General features: G+C 50.7%; 2 protein-coding genes across 5 annotated transcripts; one reads left to right on the top strand and one right to left on the bottom strand.

Moving 5' to 3' along the window:
• Positions 1-278: 278 nt before the first annotated feature.
• Positions 279-17,692, bottom strand: LOC147198832 (high affinity choline transporter 1-like). Its single transcript, XM_086121483.1, has 9 exons — positions 17,400-17,692; positions 4,683-4,887; positions 4,445-4,561; positions 3,367-3,522; positions 3,034-3,182; positions 2,777-2,920; positions 2,444-2,597; positions 1,012-1,229; positions 279-892 (listed from the first exon to the last, which is right to left on the bottom strand). The coding sequence occupies exons 2-9, from the start codon at positions 4,864-4,866 to the stop codon at positions 362-364; spliced, it is 1,653 nt and encodes a 550-aa protein (XP_085977609.1). The 5' UTR covers positions 4,867-4,887; positions 17,400-17,692; the 3' UTR covers positions 279-361.
• Positions 5,461-24,685, top strand: LOC147198833 (kinesin-like protein KIF20B). Of its 4 annotated transcripts, none has more exons than XM_086121474.1 (35): positions 5,461-5,597; positions 6,509-6,614; positions 7,042-7,131; positions 7,205-7,336; positions 7,670-7,808; positions 7,874-8,058; positions 8,128-8,182; positions 8,374-8,571; positions 8,650-8,761; positions 9,094-9,165; positions 9,238-9,384; positions 9,500-9,662; positions 9,867-9,989; positions 10,077-10,193; positions 10,318-10,532; positions 10,683-10,797; positions 11,219-11,306; positions 11,411-11,577; positions 11,972-12,334; positions 12,780-13,400; positions 13,595-13,833; positions 14,217-14,355; positions 14,431-14,553; positions 14,739-14,799; positions 15,275-15,400; positions 16,683-16,810; positions 17,690-17,845; positions 17,979-18,146; positions 18,882-18,977; positions 19,181-19,390; positions 20,473-20,517; positions 22,713-22,784; positions 23,362-23,476; positions 23,723-23,850; positions 24,131-24,685. In XM_086121474.1, exons 2-35 carry the CDS (start codon positions 6,510-6,512, stop codon positions 24,215-24,217), a joined length of 5,100 nt encoding a protein of 1,699 aa, XP_085977600.1. In that variant the 5' UTR covers positions 5,461-5,597; position 6,509; the 3' UTR covers positions 24,218-24,685. The 4 variants fall into 4 exon arrangements, with proteins under 4 accessions (XP_085977600.1, XP_085977602.1, XP_085977603.1 ...); XM_086121476.1 differs by having other exon boundaries at positions 10,393-10,532; positions 11,411-11,619; XM_086121477.1 differs by having other exon boundaries at positions 10,396-10,532; positions 11,411-11,619.
• Positions 24,686-24,946: the final 261 nt, after the last annotated feature.

A 24,946-nucleotide genomic window follows, 5' to 3' on the forward strand; every position in this document is an offset into this window, starting at 1 on the left:
GCCGGGAAGGCTGAGCTGGTGAGCTGGCCTGGTCTTAAATCGGCATGGTCGAGAGTCATCACGTAATATTCCTTGCATTCCTTTGGGTGTTGTTTCTCCCCCGAATGTTGCATCGCTGTCACCAACAACACGCGCCTTTAATGACGCACCAATATTTATTTATATTGCGCTTTCAACAACCGTGGCCAAATTTAAAATTCTACGTCCAAGAAATCAGAATATTAGTCCATACATAAGGCGCATCGGATTATAAATCGCACTGTTGGCGTTTGAGAAAATGGAATGCTTTTTCCGAAAAGTCAAGGTAGTGTGTGTGTGTGTGTTGGCAATAAAGTCAATTTAATTTGGAGTGTCTGCTGACTCAGCAGCCAGTGGTCAACATGGGCCCGGCGGCGTCGAGGGTGTTCTCCACGCACGCGGGGTCCTGGGTGGGGGTGGGGGTGGGCTTCTGGAAAACGTGCAAAACGTCCCAGGCGGCAGGAAGCAGGCGGTGGCGGAAGACCCGGGACGCCAGGAAGGAGAAGAACAAGATGGAAGCCAGAGAGCAGAGCATGGCGAAGGTTTTGACGGGGAAGTACTGCACGTAGACGCCAGCACGGTGGTCCCAGATGCCGCCCGGGAAGCGCAACACGGGCGGCAGGGCCAGCAGGGGCTCACCGCTCAACGCGCGCACGGCCAAGCCCGCCACGCCGCCCAGGATGGCGCCGTACATGTTGGTGACGGGAAAGAAGACGGCACAGAGCAGCTGCGGGAAAATCACGTTGTAGCCAATCTCGGCCCCCACGAACCAGAAGAGGATCACGCTGGTCTTCAGGCGGGTCAGCGCCGTCCCGACCACGCCCACCACCACCACCGTCGCCCGGATGGCCAACTGCAGCTCGCGCTCCGACGCCTGCCAGACCACAAATTCACCGTCTCCACTTCAGTATGGTGTCCCCCTTTTCCCACACACGTGATCAGCCTTCATTCCGCCGCAAAGCCCTTTCACGCTGACTTTTGCGGCTTTCGCACCTGCGGCCTGAGGATGTTGTTGTAGAGGTTGGCGGTGAAGACGGAGGCGGCAGACAGCAGGGCGGAGTCGGCCGACGACATGACGGCGGCGGCGACGCAGCCGATGCCCATGATGGAGACGTACGACGGCGTCAGGGTCTGCAGCACCAGGGGAAGAACCAGCGCCGCCTCGTCACGTTCGTAAGGGGACGGAGAACCGTATGATGTCGCGTTCCAGTCTGAAGACAAAACGTGCACCTCACTTTCAACTTCAACGGTCCTTCCATCCGTTTCAACAGCGCTTATCCTGAACAGGAGAGCCTATCCCGGCTGACTATGGGCGAAAAGCGGACTTACACTAACCTAGAACACTTTCACATTGACATGTAAAACGTTCACACTGGTCACGTTGCGTGGTGGTGGTGGACCCCAAAAAGCAGGCAGGAGGGAGGAGCAGGGTGTATTTAAAGAATTGTATTTAAAACAAAGAAAACTAAATCCAAAACAAACAAAGTGCTAACAACCAAAACTAATCCAAAGTAGCAAAACAAAACCATGACAAAAAACTAACAGGAACAGAACCATGACAGAAACAAACATGACAGTTGCAAGCAAACAGCAAGACACATGACAGTAGCAAGAAGCAAACATGACCTGACACTGAATGTTCGGGCTGGGAGTCCTTTTAAACAACTAATTACCAAATGACCAACAGGTGTGCAGCTGCCGGGGGAGCCCTACAGTGCCACCTGTTGGTCCCTAAACCCAATCATGACAACACTGAAATATAACATTTGCAAACTGATGTTGGGAAGAGGCTGCCCGGTAGTCCAGTGGTTAGCACGTCGGCCTCACAGTGCAGAGGTACCGGGTTCGATTCCAGCTCCGGCCTCCCTGTGTGGAGTTTGCATGTTCTCCCCGGGCCTGCGTGGGTTTTCTCCGGGTGCTCCGGTTTCCTCCCACATTCCAAAAACATGCATGGCAGGTTGATTGGAAGCTCTAAATTGTCCCTAGGTGTGAGTGTGGGCGTGGATGGTTGTTCGTCTCTGTGTGCCCTGCGATTGGCTGGCAACTGATTCAGGGTGTCCCCGCCTACTGCCCGAAGACGGCTGGGATGGGCTCCAGCACCCCCCGCGACCCTAGTGAGGATCAAGCGGTTCGGAAAATGGATGGATGGATGGATGTTGGGAAGGTCTATATGCGTCACTGCATATGTCTGTGTAAAAGGGGCCAAGATGAGTGTCAAAGGGGTGTGCTGTTTGTCAGTGTGAATGGTTATTATGTCAGTGTTTTCTGTGAAAGGAAAGCCATATATGTTTGGATTATACATCAGTGTGAAAGGTGTCTCGATTCGTGTGAACATGATATATTTTTTACGGACAAACAGTAGAAGTGATGTCTGCCTCGTCGCCACAGCCCGTCTATGCATCCTCACGTTTCAAAGCGCTCTCACCTGTCGATGCCCCCACGGCCCCCAGCAGCACCAGCGGGATGCCGAAGACTATGAAGACGGCGGCGGAGATGAAGCAAACGCGCTTGGCGGTGGACGGGGACGATGCAGACAGCGTCCTCTGGTGGAAGGATTGATATCCCAGACTGCCCAAAGCCTGAGAGCGAATAGAGGCCGACCCCCCCCCCCCCCCACACAGACACACAACATAGTACTTGCATGCCCTGAAAACGGGCATGTTCCTCACTCATTGTGTGCGTGTGTGTGTGTGAATGTGAGATTGCGTGCGTGTATGCATGCGTGTTTGTCCACGTGCGAGTGCCTCCACTCACTCACCAAGAAGAAGTAGTTATCCACGAGGATCCATATGTTGCTGACGTTCCAGTCGCCGACCCAGGGCGCGTGCAGCGTGTTGTTCATCATCGTGGAACCGATGCGCGCCACGTGAGGATTGGACACCGCGAACGGAACGCACAGCCACTAAACGAACGTACGCACATGCACACACACGCACACGCGCAATGAGGGAATGAGCGGTCAGTCTGCGCGTGAGTGAGTGAGGGGGGGGGGGGGGGTGACGGGGTGTTTGCCACCAGACTGAAGAAGATGAGGAGCAGCTGGATGACGTCGGTGTAGGCCACCGAGTAGAGGCCGCCCAACAGCGTGTACGTGATGGCCACGCAAGCCGAGATCCAGACGCACACGCTGAACGGCATGTCCAGGACCACGCTCATGGTCACGCCTGAAAGCAAGCGCGCACACACACCACGCACGATGTCACGACGGGGACACGCTGCACGTGCGCTTGGTGTGTGTGCCAGTGTGTAAGTTTGTTCGTGGGTTTATGTGCGGAGGAGCGTATGTGCCAATGTGTCTGCGTGGCACGATGCAAACTTGTGCGAGTGCATGCGTTGCGTGCGCATCACCCAGGCCGGTGAGGGTGGAGGGCACCCAGAAGACGTCGAGCAAGAGCGAGATGCAGCTGAAGACGGCCGTCAGGCCTTTGCCGTACTTGCGCTGGAAGGGATCCATCATGGTGACACATTGGGTCGCGCGCATCGGCCCAGCGAACGCCAGCCCGCCTGTTGGAGAGCCAACATCATCTTGGCAATCGGCCGTCGGGAAATAAAAAAGCTCTGCTGAATTGACTCCATTTTATTTTGCCAAGGGGCTGCACGAAATAAAATCATCTGGATCCAGGGACATGTTTTAAGTCGACTCGACATCCACTCCAAAAATCTATCCGCAAAGGTGATTCTATTCGATGCAGCCAGTTGACAAAATAAAATGGAGTCAGTGTCTATCTGGGAAGTCGGAAAAAGTCTGACTGAAAAGTCTTAGCTTCCTCCCCATGAACCTCGCTGAAGAGCTCCCACCTGGTTGAGTCGAAGCAGCCCCGCAGAGCCCAGCCTGTGCACCAAGAGTTGGTACGCAGGCTGGAGAATAGCGAGTTGTGGTCCGCTCTTCCAAGAGGGGGGGAAGGGGGGTCGGGTGTATATGCCTCCTTGGTGTTGGCATAAAACAGGTCCGAGATTTTATTGTCTCTGGTGGCACGGGTTACATACGGCGTGAAGGTAATAAGGGAGGACGACAGAGACACATGGATGAAGTCCCCAGAGATGATCAGCAGGGCGTTGGGGGAGCGTGTTTGCAGCCTATTCACGACAGTCATCAGGGCATCGCACCCTGCATCACCATTAGCCGACGAGGGAACGTACACCGTCACAGCTATGAAGTGTGTGAACTCTCTCGGGAGATAATTCGGGCCTGAGGCTAATGGTTAGCAGCTCAATGTCCCGGCTGCAGAGTTTCACTTTGATCGTGATGTGCGCTGGATTGCGCCATTTGTCATTCACAAAAACAGCCCATACCTCTCCTTTTCTCTTTCCACTCCCCGCGTTCCATGTCCGCACGTACGATTTGCAAGCCTTCCAACTCGGCATGTGTGTCCGGAGTGGTCGATGTTAGCCACCACTCCAGATGTCGATTTATTTATTTACTTACCAATAATAAAGGATGAGCTATATCCCAGCGTGACAGCGGTGGCCCAGGCCGCGCCCATGGAGGGTGTGTACACCATCTCAGCCAGACCCACGATGAAGCCACCTCCGACCCACGTGGCTTCGGGAAAGAAGAACAACAAGCACGCTGACTCCGTGGGGGAACCTCACCCCCACCCACCACCACACCAAAAACAAACAAAAAAAGAACAAGATGGAAAGTTGCTTGGAAAGGTGCTCACCTGTCATGGTGAAGACCCCCACCAGCAGGCTGATGCTGCGGTTGCCAAGCAACGACATCTCCAGGGTGCCGCTCACCTGCTTGCGCTTCTCCCTCCTGGACTTGACTGACGCCCAGATCCCGATACCGAGGACCAGTGCGTAGAAGAAGACCATGGAGATGATGCCCGGAATGTTGGCGGCCATCTCGGACTGAAAGACACTCCTCTGCAAAAAAAAAAAAAATGGCGTGGAAGTTTCTTCTGGTCATCCAAACTTTTGCTGCCACCAACAAATATATTCGTCAAGTTCTTTTTTTTTTCAACACAGGGTGTGGAAGAGAGTCCTAATGTGTGTCAAATCAAGCTCATTTTTACAACTTTGGAAAATGTTATTTTTTTTTCTCACAAAAATAGATGTGTAAATATGTGCAAAGTGCACGACCGAGCGACACAAAGAACAGCTCTAGAGTAGTTAATCTTTTTTAAAATGATTCTTGACCTCCGAGCGCTTTCGGTTAATTTTAACTTCCTGCCACAAAAAGACAACAAAAAAAACAGCCCACTAATTTTAGCCTCATAATTTTTTACGAATTCAAAACAAAAATGGAAACGAATCCTTCACAAATGTAATTTAAAAACACTCAAATGGGGACAAGCAGCTCGGTCGACAGTGCTGGTGGCGCATTTCAAAATATTTCCACTAGAGGTCAGGAGCACAAATTAAAGCGAACTAATCCGAGTAAAAGAAGAAAAAGTGTGATTGTGATTGGCTCGTTTCAAACCGGCAGCGCCATTCCGTTTCCTTGACTGCTGTTGTCATTTTCTGATGGGTGCGAGCGTTCTTGTGTGACGGTTACCTAATTTTACGGACTTTTCTTCCACAATTCTCTTTGGATATATCTTTCTACTCTATAATGTGTCAAGGCGATGTATCGGGTGAGTGTGAAAACTTTCGAGACGCTGTCGTCTTTCTGCGTCCATAAAATGGTGAAAAAAGTAAGCTAGCTTTTTAGCAGTTTGTGCGTTTGCAGATGACGTCACCGTAGTGCGTTGCACCAGGTTGGCAGGTTTGTAGCAAAAAAAAGTTAGATTTGTGGCCGCCGAGCAAGACCTTCGAGATTTAAACAGTTTTGGTAAACCTACGTTGTTGGGAATTATTTTGTTCAGCAGACGACCATGCAATTGTTGTTTACGATTGACTAATCTGTAGTTATTTTAAAATGAACCTGTCGTGTTGATCAGAAACTATTATTTTCCAATTTAAATATTTTGAAATACCATTAATGTGTTCCAGTTTTGTGTTTCCATTTTTGATGACGAAGAAAAATAGCGCAGCACTGTGCAAAGCATAAAGAGAATTTAACGGAATAAACTTTAAACGTTTTATAAGATCCAATTGTACTGTGTGTATGTCCTAGTTGTAGTGTAGTGGATGTGTTCCTATAAGGGGCGTGGCCTCGTACGTGCAATCAGGTACAGTACTGGAGTTGGAGTAAATCTTTTTATTTTATTTTATTTTTTTAGTTGGAGTCAATCCTTCCGAGAGCTTTCATTTTCCAGGTGATGCTACAAGTGATCGTCATTAGTTGGATCACTTGTAGGTGGAAATACCACTCTAATGCGTCTTCTGCACCCATCTTCCGCTTTAAGCCGGTGATGTTTCGTGACGGCAGGCAGTGAAGTCAAATGCTCGTTGGCTCACTGCCACAAGGTGCCATGAAATGAACCTGCGTATCCATTTTTGATTTGTTTGTTTGGTCTGAGGGTTTTCGCTTGTCAAATTTGTGTTGTGGTAAAATAAAAATTAGCAAAAGCTGTGTTTTAAGCACGTGTTCATGTTGTGACAGCATGATGGAGTCTTGTCAGCTTGACCGGGAAAACCTCAACAGTTTATGGGCAGAAAGCAGCAGCAGCAGCAATAGCAGCCTCCTCAGCGACTCACAGCTGACTCAGGTACTGACCGGACATGGACACACATTCGCTTCAGGGCACTTGTAGACAACCAACTGACTGAGAGCTCATGTTGACAAACGCGCATTCGCACTCACATTCACCCCTTAAGCCAAATGAGATTGTGGACTGGAGCAAAGATGTTTCGCGAATGTCGGAGGAAAAACCCATTTGACGCCAGGGGACAAATCCTCACAGAAAAAAAGTCCTGAGGCAAGATTCAAATCCTGACTTTCACAACTGCAAAGCACACTTGTTAACCACTGTGGCAAGATGCTGCCCGCATACCGGTCGTGTGAGGAAATGTCAGACGAAGCGGAACACATTTGGACCGCCATTGTTCATGCAAACTTCTTTTTAGTTAGACTCATTCTTTGTGTGGCATCTGCGCGTGTGTGTGGCTGTGCGCACTTGGTGCGGTGCGGTGCAGCCCAGCAGCTCGGAAGACAGAGAGCACGTGAAGGTCTACCTCCGCGTCCGACCCTTCACGGCGACCGAGGCCCAAAATGGAGAGTCGCAGGTGCACGCAAGCGTTTGGCTGCCGAAAGCTGTTGTCGCGGACGCGACTCCTCAACGCGCATGTTTGTCTGCAGGACTGCGTGTCCGTGGAGCCTCCGGACACAGTCCTGCTGAGGCCTCCCAGCGCGCCGCCGACGGCTCGCCTCAGCTCTGATAAATGGGACAAATCCTTCCTGCACACCGGTCAGCGCTTCCGCTTCTCTCAGGTCAGCTTATGGAACACTTGAGTTACATGACAGCACCACTTAGCCGCCTGGCACGCGTACACAATTCCACATGTTCTTGCGTCCCCGTATGCACGCACATTTTCTCTGATAGACACCCGTTGAAATGCGAAATAAAGAGTGCAAACACCAGATGCCGGTTTTTGCATCTTTTATTCCGGTCGTCGTCGTCGTGCCTGATTCGGACGGGGCGTCTTCAAAATGCGTTGCATGGCATGCGGCAATATTAGATTCGATCAAAATGAGATGATAACCGTGGGCAGAAATATACCATGCTACCACATTCTGATGGAGAAAATTGTTGTTGTTGTGCAGGTATATGGTCCAGACGCCACCCAGAGGGACTTGTTCCAAGGGACGGTCAAGGATCTGGTCCAAGATGTTCTCCACGGAGGGAATTCCCTGCTTTTCACTTACGGGGTCACCAACGCTGGGAAAACCTTCACGTTTTTGGGTACGCCTCCAGTTCCTCTCCCCACTACGGCGGACGGCTCCTCATGCGTCGGGCGCTCCCGTCAGGTCCGGATGGCGACGCCGGCATCCTGCCCAGGTCTTTGGACGCCATCTTCAGCAGCATGGAGGGGAAGGTCTCGACCGGGCCCAGCGTCAAACCTCAACGCTGCCGAGAGTTCGTCAGTCTGAGCGAGGAGCAGCGGGCCGAGGAAGCCGCCTTCAAGGACAACCTGCTGCAACACTTCAAAGAGGTAACGCCCTGGCCGGCTTCTTGTCGCGACCACGTCGGCGCCTCTTGAAGCTCCCGTTTGCTCTTCTAGAACGACAAGGCCTGCAGCAGCGTGGGGAGCTCCAGCGGCCCCATGCGCCTCCAAGGCAAGTTCTGGCCCCTTCATGCATTTTGGGGTTTATTCCGTTTACTTTTCAATTTTTCCCAAAGCTTGTTTTGAATCATGTCATTTACAAAAGCAAAGGGGAAAACGATTAATTACAACGAAAATCCTCTGAAGTTTTCTCTGAAAACCCTGTGAAGTGAACTCACGCATTTGCTTCTCTTGTTTCGGCAGGCTCGTCGCTGCTCCGGCAGACGGCGGAAGACCACCTGGGTCTCCAAGTGGAAGCTGACAGCAAGTTCTCCGTTTGGGTCTCCTTCTGCGAGATCTACAAGGAGAACATCCACGACCTCTTGGCCGCCCCCAGCGGGGCGGCCAGGAGGACGCCCCTGCGCTTGTCTCAGGACGTTAAGGGAAACGCCTTTGTCAAAGGTCGGCGAGCGCCTCGCTCAACGTTCTCTTGTTTAAAGAACGTGCGGCCGTCGCTAACGTTTGTCATCCGCACGGCAGACCTGCGCTGGGTGCAGGTGGATAGCGCCCACGAGGCCTACCAAGTCATGAAACTTGGCAAGAAGAACCAAAGCTTCTCCTCCACTGGGATCAACCAGCTTTCCAGCAGGAGGTGTCCACCACCACGCACGCATACACACAAACATCATGAATGGACGCTCTAAACACACACCACAAATATCTCAGCCTCACGGCGCGATATCTTCAGGAATTGTGTCATAATAAGTGACCAATTCAATCGGGAGTCATTCACTGACGTCGGCGAGATTAACGAATCTGAATTGTCGGAGCGAGTCCGGCCCCTAAAACGCACAAGCCCAGACACGGTTTCGAGGTAGAAACGTACAAATTGATAAACGCAAATATACACCGATTCCTACATATTCGGACACCCAAACGTCTCCGATTGTTGTGACTCGACCGCATGGTTTTGTTTTATTGCAGTCACAGCATCTTCTCCATCCGCATTCTGAGGATGAAGGATGACCAATCTGCCAGAGTGGTCGCTGTCAGCGAGTAGGTGGCGTGCGGGCCGGCAGCTAACGCGTGTACGTGCCGCTAAAAGTGCATTTGGTTGTCGGTGTGCAGGCTGTGCCTTTGCGACCTGGCCGGCTCGGAGCGCTGCGCCAAGACTCAGAACCGGGGAGAGCGGCTCAAAGAGGCCGGAAACATCAACGCGTCGCTGCTCATCCTGGGGAAGTGCATCAATGCCCTCAGGCACAACCAACACGCTAAGTCAGTCACACGCAAAGACACAGGGCGTGCCGTGCCGTGCCCGCTTGCAAATTCGGGAGAGTTTGTGTCTTTTGAGAGAGGGTAAGAGTCAACACAGACGCGTGTGTCTGGTCAGGCTGCTGCAGCACGTCCCTTTTCGCGAGAGCAAGTTGACGCACTACCTGCAGGCCTTCTTCTGCGGCCGAGGCAAAGTGTGCATGATGGTCAACGTCAACCAGTGCGCGTCCACGTACGACGAGACGCTCCAAGTCCTGAAGTTTTCCGCCCTGGCGCAGAAGGTGAAGGACGCCTTTACTTGTCGTCCGCAAAGCAATGTGGAAATGAGATGGCTGGTGTGGTCGGTTCCCGAGTTGCTTTTGCGGGGGATAAAAAAGGGGTCAAAAAAGTTCCCCAATGAAGCATCCAGAAGTATGCAGTAAGCAGTGCATGTCAGCGAGGACCTTCCAATTGAAATGGGTGAGTGTGCGCGTGGTGTGCTCCAGGTGGTGCTTCTACCCAGCAGGGCCGCTCCCTTCCCACCCCGCAAGCCGCACCCCAACAAAGGCGCCAGGAAAACGCTGCGAGGCTCTCTGATTGGCTTGCAGAGTGGCCTGGAGGATGTGCAGGTGAGACAGGAACGGCGTGGCCAGCACCGTCCCGTAAGTCCTCATTTTGGGCTCCTTTGCCTAACATGTGAGCCTTATCATTGCCAGGAGGATGACGATGATGACGAAGAAAAGACTACAGTGGAGGACACCGTCTATGAAAGTGAGGAGGAAGACCATGAAGAAATCGAGGACGAAGTCATCATCAGTCAAATGACACACCAGGTTCGCCAACCAAAGTATCATTTCTTCTCTCCAGCCGAGTATTTTTAAGGTGTGGGAGATGAGCTTCATTACCCGGCAGATTAAAGGAATTCTCATATGCTGCTTCCTTTGCTTTCTTTTTCAGTCCAAAGGAAAACATTTTTCAAAGTTTGGCTTGGATCAAAAAAAATACAAAATGGAAATGCAATGTCCTCCTCAGCAGCAGGTGGCGCTGTTGAGACGTCTTCAAATGGCGCTGAAGCAGGAGCGAGCAGAGAGCATGCTGGTGGAAACTCGTGTCAGAGAGGACGTCAGCAGAGAGTTCAGCCAGATCTTCGCAGACATGCAGAACGACTTCACGTGAGACTTTGTTAGCTAATGCTGGGCGGGGTGGGAACGTCCTCGCATCCTTCCGTTTGTCTGGACGTGAGACTGGCGAGAAACAGAGTGGGCGGCCCTATCTTCCGAGGACGTCGAGGTCAAGGCGGTCTCGCTCTTTGCCCTTCGCAGGGAGCGGCTGGCCAGGGAGACGCAACTCCTGGAGGAGCGAGCGGAGAAACGTCTGGAGATATTCAAGATGATGACCAACAAGATGGCTGCCTGCAGAGAGGCTGAGGACCACGAGGTGAGGTGCCTTGAGGGACTATTAATATCTCTTTACTGCCATCCTACACCACTGAAATTGAATCGTGAGGCTGCTAACGAGAACTGGCCCAATAAGGCGGCCTGATTCTCAGTCGGGATGTCCACAAAGAAATCGACCAACACCACGCTGTTTCCCCACACATCCCTGACTCATGGATTCAAATAATTTATGGGGGGTCAGGGGGAGGGGTCTTGTTTTTAAACCAACCAGTGTGTGAACTGCCTGTTAGCTTCATGCTAACATGTCACAGGAAATGCCACTGACACGCCAATGTTAGCATTGATAGGGGCAATCCCTGATTTAGCCTTCAGCCTTTGGCCCTGCCGTTTCTCAGCATTGATGCCGGGATCCGAAATATGTTTTGGGCGCGCTCACAAGTATGCTTTTCCTCCCCTTCCAGGCGTCAGTGTCAGCGTCCTCCTCGTCTCAGCTGGAAGCCAGACCGACGTCGGACGGGCCTACACTCCAGAGCAACGTGATGAAGCCAGGTAAGCTTCACATGGACTGTGGAAGCTTGGACGCCACCTGGAGTTCTGATCAGTCTTCTGTGCATTCACACACACACGCGCGCGCTTCCTGTTGTCCGATGAAGGTGAGAGCAGTGCGGCAGAGGAGGAGAAGACGAGGCTTGCGGCCGAGCTTCAGGAGAAATGTCGGGCTCTGCTTCAGCTGGAGAAGCGAGTGGCGGAGCTGCAGGCGGAGGCCGAGCGCACCTCGGAGGAGAACGCCTCCCTCTGCCGGGAGAAGAAGGAACTGCATGTGAGGAGTACTAGCGGAGGAGGTTGTCCATGCTCCTTGGGGGTGGGCAGGGGTCGGGGGTGATGAGCAGTTATGTGTTGTTGAAGCTCGTTACAGAACATGGAGGTGAGGACCTCCTGATAGGGCTGTGCAATTAATTGACATTTTATTACGATTTTGATTACAACATTGCTATGTTGGTTTTAAAAAAAATTATGAATACTACACTTTGCTATTTTACCTAGTTACAATGGATGGTGCATCTGGTCACGTATGATTCAATCAAACCACGTCCTTCCTTCGGTCTAGTGGTTCAGCTGTACCCTCATTCTGAAATGTTCCCACTTGAGTTTGAGGTTGGCATTTTAGCAAAAACTGTCGTCATGCACCACGATTTCTACATTGGTGCCTTCAGGAGGCGCTGGGTGGCCTTCGTGAAGAGCGAGCCACCCAGGAGGACGCCATCATCGCTCTGGAGAAGAAGCTCCTAAACACGGAAGAAGCGCTACAGGAGGTGAGCAAATCCAGGGAGGAGGCCGACACCGCTCTGCAGGACCTGCTGCGCCGCCAGACGAAAGCGCTGGCGGCCCTGGACGAGGCCAAGGAAACCCGAGAGGAAGTCTGGACGTCCCGGGAGGGCGCCTGCTCAGCCCTCGACGCTGGCAAGAGAAGCAAAGAAGCGACGCCGGAGCGGCAGAGGACCAGGAGAGAGGAAGTCGGCAGGCTGCTCGACGAGGTTCCGAGGCTTACTGCCGCACTGAAGGCTTCCCAACAGCGGGTGAGCTGACTGACATACGCATCTCTCAGCAAGTTGGGCAAATGGGCATTCGGGGTGAAATTTTAGGATGAATCGAATATGCACTACAAAATTCCGTAAGTGGGGAAAAAAAATTGGACAGCGTTATTTCTCACCAGAGACTGGAAGAGTCACCGAAAGGTATTCCCTGGAAATGTTCTTGGATCAAAAACCTGTTGAGAATTTTCCTGTTCTCAGCTCCTTGTTGTCAAATTGCAAGAGCTCGACCGTTCTATCGCTGTGGCATTTTCTCTTGCTCTGGCCTTCCTTATCTCTGCACTCTTCGGCACACTTCGTCCTGAAATTTCGCGACAGAACCCCCAATCGCAAACTTCTGGTGAGCGAATTATGTCTGCCTTTGACATCAGAGGAGGTGGTCGTTGCTAAGACACCCGTGACGATGATGATTTTTGTGGAAACGCCGCAGGTCGCCAGTGAGATGTTGAGAGCAGAACAAGCGTCCACTCAATTGCAAGCTACCCAGGAGCACATCGCCGCCCTCGGCCAAGACCTTCGCGCCGCCCTCGGCCAGCGGCCCAGCAAAGCTACGGCCCGAGAAAGCACGGCGAGCGAGAGCCGGACATCGGATCCGCTGCCCGTCAAAGAAGATCTGGCCCACGAGAAGCTCTCGTCTGAACTGCTGCGGGAGAACGTCAGCCTCCGCCATGCGGCGGAGGAGTTCCGAGAGCAACGCCGGATGGTGCGAGAACTCCGAGAGCAGCTTCGCGAAGGCCAGGAAGCATCCGACAAGCAGCTGGAGGAAGTCGGCCGTGAACTGCGCGAACGGGAAGCGTCGTGTCGGCGCCTCCGGCAGGAGCTCGGCGAGCGAGCGCTCACGACAGAGCGGCTGAAGAGGGAATTACAAGAAGCAAGCGCCGGAAGATGTGCGGCCGAAGAGGACCTCGGCAGGGCAAACACGGCGCTTGCGGCTCAAGTGGCGTCCTCGAAGGCAGAGGAAGAGAAGACAGCGAAGCTGCTGAAAGATGAGGAGGTCCAGACGGAGCAACTTCACGTGCTGGCAGCTCCGATCAACGCGTCCCAGCCGCAGGTGAGCTTACATTTGCAATGTGACAAGTGGCCACCATCTTTGGGGATTTTTCCAACAAGAAAATAAATCCAACCACAACCCGGCGTGACTACTTGAGAGGCTCCTCAATCCCCCAGATCCAATCCACTGACCACAAAAACCTTGGAAATGTTCACGGATCAGAGGCCTGCTTGAATTTTGCCGTTCATCACCAGGCGGATGGGCCGAATGCGGACGAGCTGGAGAGCAAATTGCGGGAGCAAGAGGCACAGATGGCGGCTCTGCGGAAGAAGCTGCAGGAGGCGCAGGCGCGTCGCGACGAAGACGACGTCCAGGCGCTCCACGAGTGTCGGCAGAGGGAGGCCGAGCGGCGCCGGGAGTTGCTGGCCGCGGCGCACGAGGCCATCAAGCAGAAGGACGCCGAGCTGGAGAAGAGAGCCCTCGAGATCGCCAAGTAGGCCACCATCCATTTCATCAAGTCTTTCATTTCCGTTTGTCAAGCCCCATCGTGCTCTCGACGTCAAGTTGAGTTTGACCTCGCGGTGCATTTGCACGCACTAGGTCTGCCCTGGGCTCACATTGCTCACTAGTTGACATTTACATTTTGATTTATCTTCTGTTTCTGGGTTTGTTGATGTCCGTTGATGCTGGGGCTGGGGCGATCTACTGTAGAACTTGGTTGGTGTCAGCAAATCCAAGAAAGGGAAATAAAACAAAGCATCATGTCATAGGTCTTTTAAGGGCCCTTCTGACAGACTGCAATCCAGGAGAAGAACCAAGAGATGTGTGAAACCGCAGTCTGCACCGTAATTCTTTGCCCTAATGTTGTTGTTCCAGACTGAAGGAACTTGCCATGCAGGACTCGGACAAAGTCCAGAGCCTCAGTGCGAATCTGCAGAGGAAGGAAGAGGACTCTTCCGACCTCAGAGAAAAGCTGGCCGACTACAAGAAGCAGATCCAGCAGGTCCACAAAGATGTACGTGGGACACCATCATGCAGTTGTTGTCCGGTTTGACGAGGGGGGAATGACGGCGTTGATGGATTCCTGCAGATCTCCAGCATGAAAGAGGATGAGAGGCTCTTGAGACAGAAGCTGTCAGACGTGGAAAGGCTGAAGAAGCAGCTTCAGTCAGACCTCACAAACAGAGACAGAACGATCCAACAACTCAAGGCAGTAGGTTCCGAATCATTGACCACTCCCTGGTTGCACGACACGGTACATGTCGCGCACAATACTCAACCCGACAAGACTTTGCAAAGAACTGGGACCGTGTGTCAAATGACAAAGTGAATCTAGTGAGTTGCCTTAGTCGGTTCACGATGTATCCTGCTTCAGGCTTTCTCTTTGCCTTCCTGTAGGAGCAGCCCGCGGAGAGCAAGTGTGCCGAGACACTGCGGCTGTACCATGAAGCTCATCAAGGTGAGTACGGGACAGGATTGGCAGTTCCTCCTTGTGCTTTCCTGAAAACGACACATCATCCTCCAACAAATGAAAAATCCAGTCCAATCTGATCTTCTGGAGCACTTGCTGAACACTATACGGTGCCCAACATACATACGTCACTCTTATTGAGCTCACAAACTGCCCCACTATCGTGTGGTGTTCCACAAGGCTTAATACTGGGGCCTCTGTTGTTCTCACTGTATCCGCTCCATTGTAAGGAAACATGGTATTTCCTTCCACTGCTACGCGGATGACTGTCAGATCCACTTTTATTCTGTCGAGAGGAAATCAAGACCTACATGGCACTAAATTTCTTGAATTTCAATGAAAAGAAGACAGGGGTGATGGTGTTTGGTCCCAGTGGCCCCTGTACGTCGCTCCCTCTTTGATTCGCGCGCAGCCCTGTTGTTCCCGCCCGCCGCTTAAGGTTGTCGCTTGCCACCTCGCACAGAGCTGGAGGCCAAACAGCGGCTGGTGGACGATATGCGCTCGGCTCTCGCCGAGCAGGAGGAGACACAGGAGCAGATGGAGCGCATGCTGGATGACAAACTCCACCTTATCCAGGAGCTCAATAACGGTAAGACGTACGGGCAGAGCGGAACCATTTCCTCGGCGGCACGACTCACCCAACCTTTTTCAGTGGACGGCTACTTACTGCAAAGTTTGATACACACTTCTGAAATCCCACGTTTGCTCAAATCACCCTCATATGTTCTTATGATATAGTCACAATTCCGAAATGGGCAAATATCCCAATATTTTTCTTGTCTTATCCGCAGCTCTTTATTTCTACAGTTCTCTGTCAGTGTTTGTTTTCAAATTATCCCATTCATAGAAAATCACAATGACCCGCCACTGGCAAGCCGATTTTGCACCCGGCTTCTGAACTACTCGGCTTCTTTTATCTTACGCAGCTGGCTAAAGTCAAGCCTCTCCTTTCTCAAGTGCAGTTTGAAACAGTCATTCATGCCTTCGTCACATCTTGGCTGGATTACTGTAATGTACTTGACTTTGGAGTCAGCCAATCCAACATGAAGCGTCTCCAGTTGGTCCAGAATGCCGCTGATCGCCTCTTAAAATGCTACTCGTAAGAGTGAGCTCATAGCTCCAACTCTGGCATCCCTTCATTGCCTCCCGATACATTTTAGAGTTCTTATTAAGATTCTATTAGATTTTTATTTTTATTATGATGATTTTTTTTTTTCTCAAATCTTGAAATGGCCTGGCCCCACCTGACCTCTCTGAGGTCCTCCGCAACTGCCCGGGGCCTTGGGTCTGCGGATCAGACATTATTATTATCAAGAACTAAGCGGAGGCTCAGAGTAGACGAGCCTTTTCCGTTGCCGGTCCCTTTCTTTGGAATGAACATTCGACAAGCCCCCTCGCTGCCCATCTTTAAAACTCGTCTCAAAACTTCTTTCTATTCTTTGGCTTTTGACTCGACAGGACTCAGACTTGATGATTAGTTTGACTGTTTTTGTCCTTTCTACTGTCTTTGTTTTTCATTTATTTTTTCATTGTTTATTGTTGTATATATGATCGTTGCTTCATGTACAGCACTTTGTATACAGCGGTGGTTGTTTTTAAAGTGCTTGAGAAATACGCTTGAGTTGAGTTGAGAATTGTACATTCTCTTGGAGCAAGTTACAGCACTGACAATGGAAGTGGTCCAATGTTGAAAGTCCTTTGAATGAACATTTGCAGTGACAAATAAGCAGCTCGTTAGTTATTCAGGAAAATCTGTAATCAGCCGCACGTTGTTGAAGCTGCAGGGAGGGTCGAGTCGCAACTTGTTGTCCAAACTTGCTTAGCAAAAATAATGAGATGACGGCACTCATTGCTGTCTTGTTTTTGCTCAGAGGTGGACAAAGTGAAGGAGATGTTGAGAAAACAAAACGCCGGCCACGCGGGCCAATGCGCCGAGGCCTTGTCACGTGACCTCCAGCTGGCCAAAGAGGAAGCCATGAGCGCTCAGCAGAATATCACGGTAACCTGCGGGGAGTTATTGATTGACTGTCAAAGGGTTACTAGCTCCACTGTTTAACATCTGGGCCGCATGTAATGAACACACACACACACACAGGCACACACCTTTTGTTGTATCATGATTATCCCTTATGGATGAAAAAAGATCTGCACTTTTTTAAATTCAATTGTTGGGTAAATGTGTGTTTGTTTGTTTTAATGATCACTAATTCTCAAATGATAGCCATTCACTTGACGGTTTCATTTTGCTCTTGAAACTGTTTGCATATCGTTTGTTGAAAAGTAGTGCAGTCAAACTATATTTATGTTTGTTTAACACGGCGACTAATAAGGTGAACTTGCACCGCAGTTAAAGGTCCCCTTGGTACATTGCACAAATTTACAAAAACACGTCGCAAGAGTGTGAGCTTCCTTTTTCAGGGAATGACACCCCCACCCCCAAGTGTTGTCGACCTGTCGGCATTGCAACCTTCCAAGTGTGAGTGCCCAGAATGGTTGAAAAGTCTGCCCGGGTTCAGTAAAAATCAGATCGCGACCCGCTCTTGATGTTTCTTGATCAACATCACGTGGAGTGGCAAGCGTCAGCTTACCTTGTGCTGCAAAACACTGACGGCAGATGTTTGCTGCTTCCGTATTTTTTTTCACTAAAACTGTCCACGTCGCCGAGTAGAGCATTTAGATGAGAGCGTCTGTCCTTCGGATGTCACCTTGACTGCCTTTGAACCATGCCAAGCTTCTCCGTGCTTATTGTCGCATGTCTCCGCCCCTTGTCAGACATGCGACACAATGACACGAGAACAAGAGCTTTTAACCTCTGACTTATTCCCGGTGCATTCTTGAGAACAATTTTCGACTGTCTTGTTACTGATTTCTCGCCAAGCTGTTTGAGGAGAAGCACCTGACGGAACGTCAAAAGTGGCGGGAGGAGAAGATGGCGCTGATTGGTCAAATCAAGGAGGCGGAGGACAAGCGCAACCAGGAAATGAAGAAGTTTGCGGAGGACCGAGAGCGCTACCTGGCCCGGCAGGCCGAGCTGGTGAGCTGCCCTGGTCTTAAATCGGCATGGTCGAGAGTCGTCATGTCATATTCCTTGCATTCCTTTGGGTGTGCCCCCCCCCCCCCCCCCCCCCACAAAATATCTCTATTTGTTTTGCTCGACCTTTGTCCAGGAGGCGGAGCTGCGTTCCAAAGAGCAAACTATGGTGAACTGGAGGCAGGAGAGAGACACGCTGGTCGCCGCCTTGGAGGTCCAACTTCACAAGCTTCTCGCCAGCCAGGCTGACAAAGACAAAATCATCCAGCAGCTTCGTGACAACAGCGAGCGGTCGCCGCCAGAGGTCGGTGCAACCGCAGCCACCACCTTATTTCGGGTTTGTCTTCCTGGTGTGGTCAGGCCAAAGCCAGCTCAGCATTTCGGGTGCTGGGTTTCTTTTTTTTTTTTTTTTTTTTTTAACTAATTCAGTGCTAATTTGTTCCGAAAAGTCTCATTAATAGCAAATCATATGAAAACCAAAGCAATATTTTGCATAGAAACAAGTCATGAAATGGCTCAATGAACATCAAACATGACTTGGATCTTCTTCCCTTTTTTTTTTCCTTTTTTTTTAAGCCAGTGCAAGTCATGGTCCTGCAGTCTGTTCGTATGTTCTCGCTGTTTCTCCAGTTATCCCTTGCTTTGTCATGTTTCGCGTTTTGCGGTTTCACTGCATTGCCAATTATGAATTTGTTTGTTTATTTTTTTAATTGTACTTATGTTGTGTATTGTTTTTATTCTATTCTATTTATTCTATTTTGCAGTGATTGCTTTTCTGCAAAGTGATGGGCGGGAAAAAAAATTGGTTCAGAAAACCGTGACTGTTGAAAAATTAGCTTCCACTGTAATCGCCGAGTAGAAAGCCGTCTTTGTCTTTTCAATGAGAAAAAGATTGCTTCCTCTTGGAATAAATAATTTGCCATCCCTCAGCGGACACTTCCTCAAGCGTGCGTTCATTAAAAATGTCGTCGCTTCCTGCCCTTGACGTGACCTCGGCATCATCGTCATCCTTCTTCCACTTAAACATCTTCTCTGTCAGGCTGGCGGCGGCGTGGCGGAGACGGAAAGTCACACGACATCGCTCAAAGAGGACAGCGAGCTTGCGGGCGGCCGACGGGACGACGCTGACGCTAAGGTCAGCGCTCGCACTAAAACTACACTGACAAAGTGCCATGGGAAAAAAATAATACAGTCAAGGTCGCTCGTAACTACCGTGTTTGCATGCAACACGTGAAAAAGTCACTTTTCCATCACACGCGCCCTTGAAGACAATGTGTGAAATATCCTGGCCGTCTTGTGCGACTGTGGATAACGTGCCGCCCTCGCATCGCCTCTCAGGGCTCGTCGGGATGCCCGTCCGTGCTGGAATCGTCGGAGATCTCCACGGAGAACGGGCGCGCCAGCCGCTTCCCGCAGCCCGAGATGGAGATTTCCTTCAGCCCGCTGCAGCCCGACCGCATGGCGCTGCGGCGCCGGGGCGACCCGAGCGCCGTCACCGTCAAGATCACGCGTTCGAACCGCAAGAGGAAGAGCGCCGACATGGACAAGGTAGGGAAACGTCCCTCCGTCCGTGACCGTGGCGCCACATACAACGCAAACGTCACGTTTTGGGTGCCACCTCTACTCCGATAAATACAGTAATCCCTCGTTTATCGCGGTTAATGCTGACCAAAACCACCCGCGATAAACGAAAATCTGCGAAGTAGCGACCAATTAACATATACAGGTTAAAAAAAATATTTAAGTCAGCAAACAGTCCGTGAGAAGCTGCAAAACAACAGCAAGTCATATAGAGCAACATATACAGTTCTGTACTCCATGTATATATGTACTGTATGTAAAAATGTATATATATATATATATATATATATATATATATTTTTTTTTTTTTTTAATGAATATGTTTGAAAAAATCCACGATGCACCGAATCCGCGAAATAGCGAGGGATCACTGTACTCCCGGGCATATTTCCTTCATCCTCTGCGAAAATAACTGACGAAAGCAGATGAGTGAGTCACTTGCACGAGTTGAGGAAAGGTCTGCTGCGAATCTGCAGACCTCAATCAGGATTCCTTGAAGGTGGTTCGCGACAAGTCACTTTCAAGTAGACCACCCGACCGTCGCAAACGACAGGATGCCCTCAAAGCACAAAACCAAATCCAACCATAAAAAAAAAAACGATAGAGGCTTAGTTCCCACTGTTGCCGTTATATATTGCATCAGCTACATACATTTTGAGCGTGCACGTTTGTGTGTGTATGTGTGTGGGGGGGCAGTCTTCTAACCCACACATAAAAAGAATGATTACTGTGCGGGAGTGTCAACATGTTATTCTTCATTTTCCATGTTCATGTTCCACTTTGGACATCAGAACCCACAGCCTGTGTTATCAATGTGTCATGTTGGTACAGCGATGCTCAAGTTTATTGCCTGTCAGCAATCATTCATGTGAACGCACAGCAACTTGGCCAGGCACAAAGAATTTACATCGAGAAATTATATATTTCATGTTTTTTTGGGGGGGGGGTGAACACTGTATTTTTGTGTTTAGAATTTTCTTTTTCCCACGCAGCTTTTAAACAACTCTCACTTGCTTCCCCTCCCCTCCCCCCCAACCATCCACCTCAAGTGTCACATTTTTAGACGCAGCAAACGTCCAACAAATCAACCCCAGGTATTTTTTCTTTTTCATGCCTTAATCTTCTTCATCGCACCCATCTCAATATTCGCCTTCCCAGTCGCTGCTTTTCACTTTCAGCAACAACCATGTCGTTGTCATTTATTCCTCATCGCCATCATCATAACAACTCACACCATCTGCCAGTCACGACATGCAAATTCGGGGACATTGTGCAGGATGTTCCTCATACAGATTTCATAACCTGCGGTTCAACCAAACACGCACACGCTAGTTGCATGAAGCAGAGGTCTTCCCGGTACAGTATCTGCTAAATATCTGAGGTCACCAACAAGGTTCCCTGAAGGACAACGTGCGTAGCCTGCAGGCCTGTTCTATAAAGAGCTCATCGGCGATGGGACATTGTGATTTCCCGGAAATGTGTGGGAGTGATCATTTGAGTGTGCGAAAACGCTTGCAGCAGTTTATGGAAACAAAGTCTTGCCTATGGATATTTACTGGTTTCCTACATGAAGTCATTGTAGAGCAGGGATCGTCGACCCGCGGCTCTTTCGTCCATACGGTGCGCCTCTGCGCGGATCAGGAAAATGAATAGTCCGATTGATGGTAGTTGTCTCCAAAACATGTTGCACGTCTGTACAGTTGGTGGCAGTGAAGCTATAAAAAAATGGTTGAGATGAAAAAGGAAGGAGAGGAGTTGTGTAATGGCGACTACAGTGAGTAGGATATGTGCCTGTATAGCGTGGGCGGCCCGGTCCAGTGGTTAACCATCGACCTCACAGTGCAGAGGTCGTGGGTCTTCCTGTATGGAGTTTGCATGTTCTCCCCGTGCCTGTGTGGGTTTTCTCCGGGTCCTCCGGTTTCCTCCCACATGCCGAAAAACATGCATGGCAGGTTGATTGAACACTCCAAATTGTCCCTCGGTGTGACTGTGAGCGCGGATGGGTGTTCGTCTCTGTGTGCCCTTCGATTGGCTGGCAACCGGTTCAGGGTGTCCCCCGACTACTGCCCGAAGACGGCCGGGATAGGCTGCAGCACCCCCCGCGACTCTTGTTAGGATAAAGCGGATCAGAAAATGGATGGATGGATATATATCTCGACGCGCAATCGCACGCTTGCAACTTTTCGGGACCTTCCTTTGACCTTGACTTTCCCTGCGAGTGCTTCAAGTAAAGCAGCGCAGAGGCGTGCTCGGAGAAGTTTGACAGGGAAAAACAACGAGTGCGATGGCAACCACTGATATGTGGCGAGTCTTGTGAGCTGGGGTTGTCTGACCGCCACAACCAAAACTTTGCTCCTTTCCGCACTCCTAATAGCCATCCTGTGCACAAACAGCTCCAGATGGAGCACACACACACACACGCGTACGCACGGTGTTGTTGTCAACCATGATGAGATTGGCTGTGACCCACTGATTGCTCTCCGCCTGTCGTTGAAAGTCTTCATTTTAGTTTGACTGACGTCATCTTATGTCCTCAATGCAAAAAAAAGAAAAAAATATATTTTGAATTGTCGACGTCTTTGCTCACATTTTATTTTCACATCTGAACTCGCGAGCACGCACACGTCTGTATATTTAGCTTCGGAATGTGTGAAAAGAAAGAAGACACATTAAGCGAAATGAATGAGTCCGTGTGCGCGCGTGTATGTGTGTTTTTTTTGTAGCGCCCGGACATCTGTGAAGTGTGAAATGAAACGAGTCATTCTGCGTGAATTAGCATAATTTCGCACCCCCGCGCCGAGTGACTTGTCACCTCGGCCAGACCCGGCGCCCCAAGCGCGATCGTGTCCAAGCCAAAATGTAAGCCGAGCGGCAGCGTTGCCAGGGATTAGCATTAGCGCACGCCGCTACGAGCATGAAGCTTCCCTCTAATTCAACAGGGTTGACGACAACGATGTGCGCGGAAGACCGTTGCAAATTGTGGGGACCCGTGGCACACTGACAATCGCGTAGCGGGCCTATTTGCTACCGGCCTGCAATGATATCTTTTAGACGCATAAATAAATAAAAACTGGGTTTATTTGGATCGAACCGGAATTTGCATTATCGCCTGGGTGGAAGTGTTTCCGATATTGCATACTCGATTAAAGAAGGGAGGAACCCCCCCACCCCACCCCACCCACCTCCACGCCCCATTCATACACCCCATTCATGATCATGTCACTGGAAGCTTTGCTGCCTTCAGCATGTGCGCCACCAAAACATGAATGTGTGTGTGTGTGTATGTCAGCAGGATGAAGTGGAGGCAGAGAATCGAAGAAACGCTAAAGTGACGCCGACACTGAGCGAGCACCAAGAGGAGGTGATGAGCAGATGGACGCACGCACGCTTTTGCTTGTGCACATGATCACATTTAGGTCACGTGACATCACGAGTGTCATTGTCTTGTCAAAGTTGCCTCCCTTCCGTTTTTCTCATGTTGAGTTGCACGGGTCAAATGTTTGCCGCTCGGACGCACGTACCTCGGGGGTCAAACGTTTCCCGATGTGTGGAAAGGAAAAAAAAATGGCTGACTTGTTTTGCAACCCGTGCTTTGCCTTCCGCATGCAAAACAATCTGCCAACGATTGCGTTTCTGATTGCGTCCGTTGCTTTGCAAGTTGCTTTTTTGTTTTGGAAAAGTAGCCACTTGAAATGTTGTCAATGCCCAACTAGCTGCTCTCAGTTCGCAGCCGCGTCGTCAACGGCAGAAGCAAGTAGCAAAGAGGGGGGGGGGGGGATTCATTCAGATGATTGGATCAAAGCAGTACCCAGCAGCAGGTCCAGCGTTAGTTTGCATGTGACGCAATCACCAGTCGATCTGGAGCGGTCGGCCGATGGCGAAACATCCCTTCAAAAGTTTGAATCCCAAGGTTTTTGTGCATGTGTGTGTGTGTGTAGCAGTCCCGTTCGTTGGCGCCCTCTGGCTCCCGCATGGCCCGCACTCGGAAAGACGCAACGCTGCAGAAGATCGGCGATTTCTTGCAAAGTTCGCCCACTCTCATCGGGTCCAAAGGTCAGTCGACGGCCAGCGCGTCCTCTCTCCGTTCCGCCTCAAAGTGCTTCCTGTCCTCATGCGTCTTCCTTTTCGAGGTCTTCCGCATCGGATGGTTTCCCCCCCCCCCCCCCCCACCCCCGATCTGTTCTCCTTGTTGTGCTCGTTCTTCTTCGTTATCCTCCTCTTCCGCTACCGTCTCGGTCCATCATCGTGCAACGTGCCGAACGAGACGTAAAGTAACGCGCGTTTGGTTTGGGATGGCAGCCAAGAAGATGATGGGCCTGGTGAGCGCCTCGTCGTCCTCTTCCTCCATTGGCCTGAGAAGCAAGAAGAGCAAAAGGAAGTTGTTCAGCGCCGACATCTCCTCCCCCATGGCCGTCCCCGCGCACCCGGTACCCGCGCACGCCTTTCACTCCACACGCGCGGCGTTCATCAACACGTTGCGTGCCAAATACCGCATGTTACGGTCCACCGCCTGTGGACTTGGAAGACACTTCTCGTTTCCCCGAATAGAGCCAATGCACATATTTGAATTGACAAAATATCTCACGCCACCCACATCATCGTAAATATTTAAGTGGGGGCACGGGGAGGGAGGGGGAGCTAAAGCCACGTGAATTTTTATTTTTTTTGTGCTCTTACATTGAAGAGTTTGCTTGCTTGTCGTTCCAGATGGTCGGTACCAGCCTCGTGACTCAGGACAAACAAAGCGATCATCTCATCATCAAAAGACGACTTCGTTCCAGAATTGGCAACTAACACACACACACACACACACGTTTGTATGCTTGTTCATGTTCTGTTGGATTGCGTCGTCAAGCCACCATAATGCCGTTGTTTGCGCTTGACCAAGTTGCGCCTCATGTTGTCGGTCTTGCCTCGCTCGCCACAAGGACTGCTGGCGTGCTAACGTTCGTAGCGCCGGGTGCGCACACGTCTTGCAGTCTTTTATGCTAAGCCAGGCTAAGCTAATGTTGCACGAGAGGAACTTCACGGAAGTCGTTTCGATTTGATCGCTGTCCGACTGTTGACGCTAACGAGCCCGTTCACTTTATTTCATTGTCGATGTGCAATTTGACTCGTTGTTTGAACGCGAAACGATGCTAACTCATTAGCGGTTTTGGTTTTCATGGCATCGCTGGATGGTTGTGCACTTTAAACACTTCCGGTTTGTCTTTGACGAACGCTTGGTTTGAGGATTAAAATGTTCGGATGGTTTAAAATTCACCACTTGGCTCCTCCTTTGACTCCCTAATGTGGCTGCTCCCGCGTGCTCGTGCGCGTCTAAGCAGCCGTGAAAGTAAGAGAATCCAGTGAGTGTTTGCATTCTTCACACCTGAAGAAATTGAATTAGTCCAGAACTTTGATAGGTAAACAAAGAACGGGCTTAAGCGTTGAATAAATGCTCAGGGGGATCCCCACGCCGACAGGCTGGAAATCAGAGTTACCAGTCAGGGTCGGGTTTAATTGTGTACTCGTATGGCCCTT

This window comes from Hippocampus guttulatus, chromosome 10 (genome assembly GCF_054856545.1).
Source record: "Hippocampus guttulatus isolate MCC_2025c chromosome 10, RoL_Hgut_1.0, whole genome shotgun sequence".
Classification (NCBI taxonomy): Eukaryota; Metazoa; Chordata; class Actinopteri; order Syngnathiformes; family Syngnathidae; genus Hippocampus; species Hippocampus guttulatus.

Bases quoted from the DNA above. Each gene is read 5' to 3' on its own strand.
- LOC147198832 (XM_086121483.1), bottom strand. From the start codon at position 4,866: ATGGCCGCCAACATTCCGGGCATCATCTCCATGGTCTTCTTCTACGCA. The intron at 3,183-3,366 runs GTGATGCGCACG...GCTTGCTTTCAG, and splicing joins CTCCACCCTCACCGGCCTGG to GCGTGACCATGAGCGTGGTC. The intron at 2,921-3,033 runs GTGGCAAACACC...ACGTTCGTTTAG, and splicing joins TCCTCATCTTCTTCAGTCTG to TGGCTGTGCGTTCCGTTCGC.
- LOC147198833 (XM_086121474.1), top strand. From the start codon at position 6,510: ATGATGGAGTCTTGTCAGCTTGACCGGGAAAACCTCAACAGTTTATGG. The intron at 7,809-7,873 runs GTACGCCTCCAG...CGCTCCCGTCAG, and splicing joins GAAAACCTTCACGTTTTTGG to GTCCGGATGGCGACGCCGGC. The intron at 18,147-18,881 runs GTCGGTGCAACC...CTTCTCTGTCAG, and splicing joins GCGAGCGGTCGCCGCCAGAG to GCTGGCGGCGGCGTGGCGGA.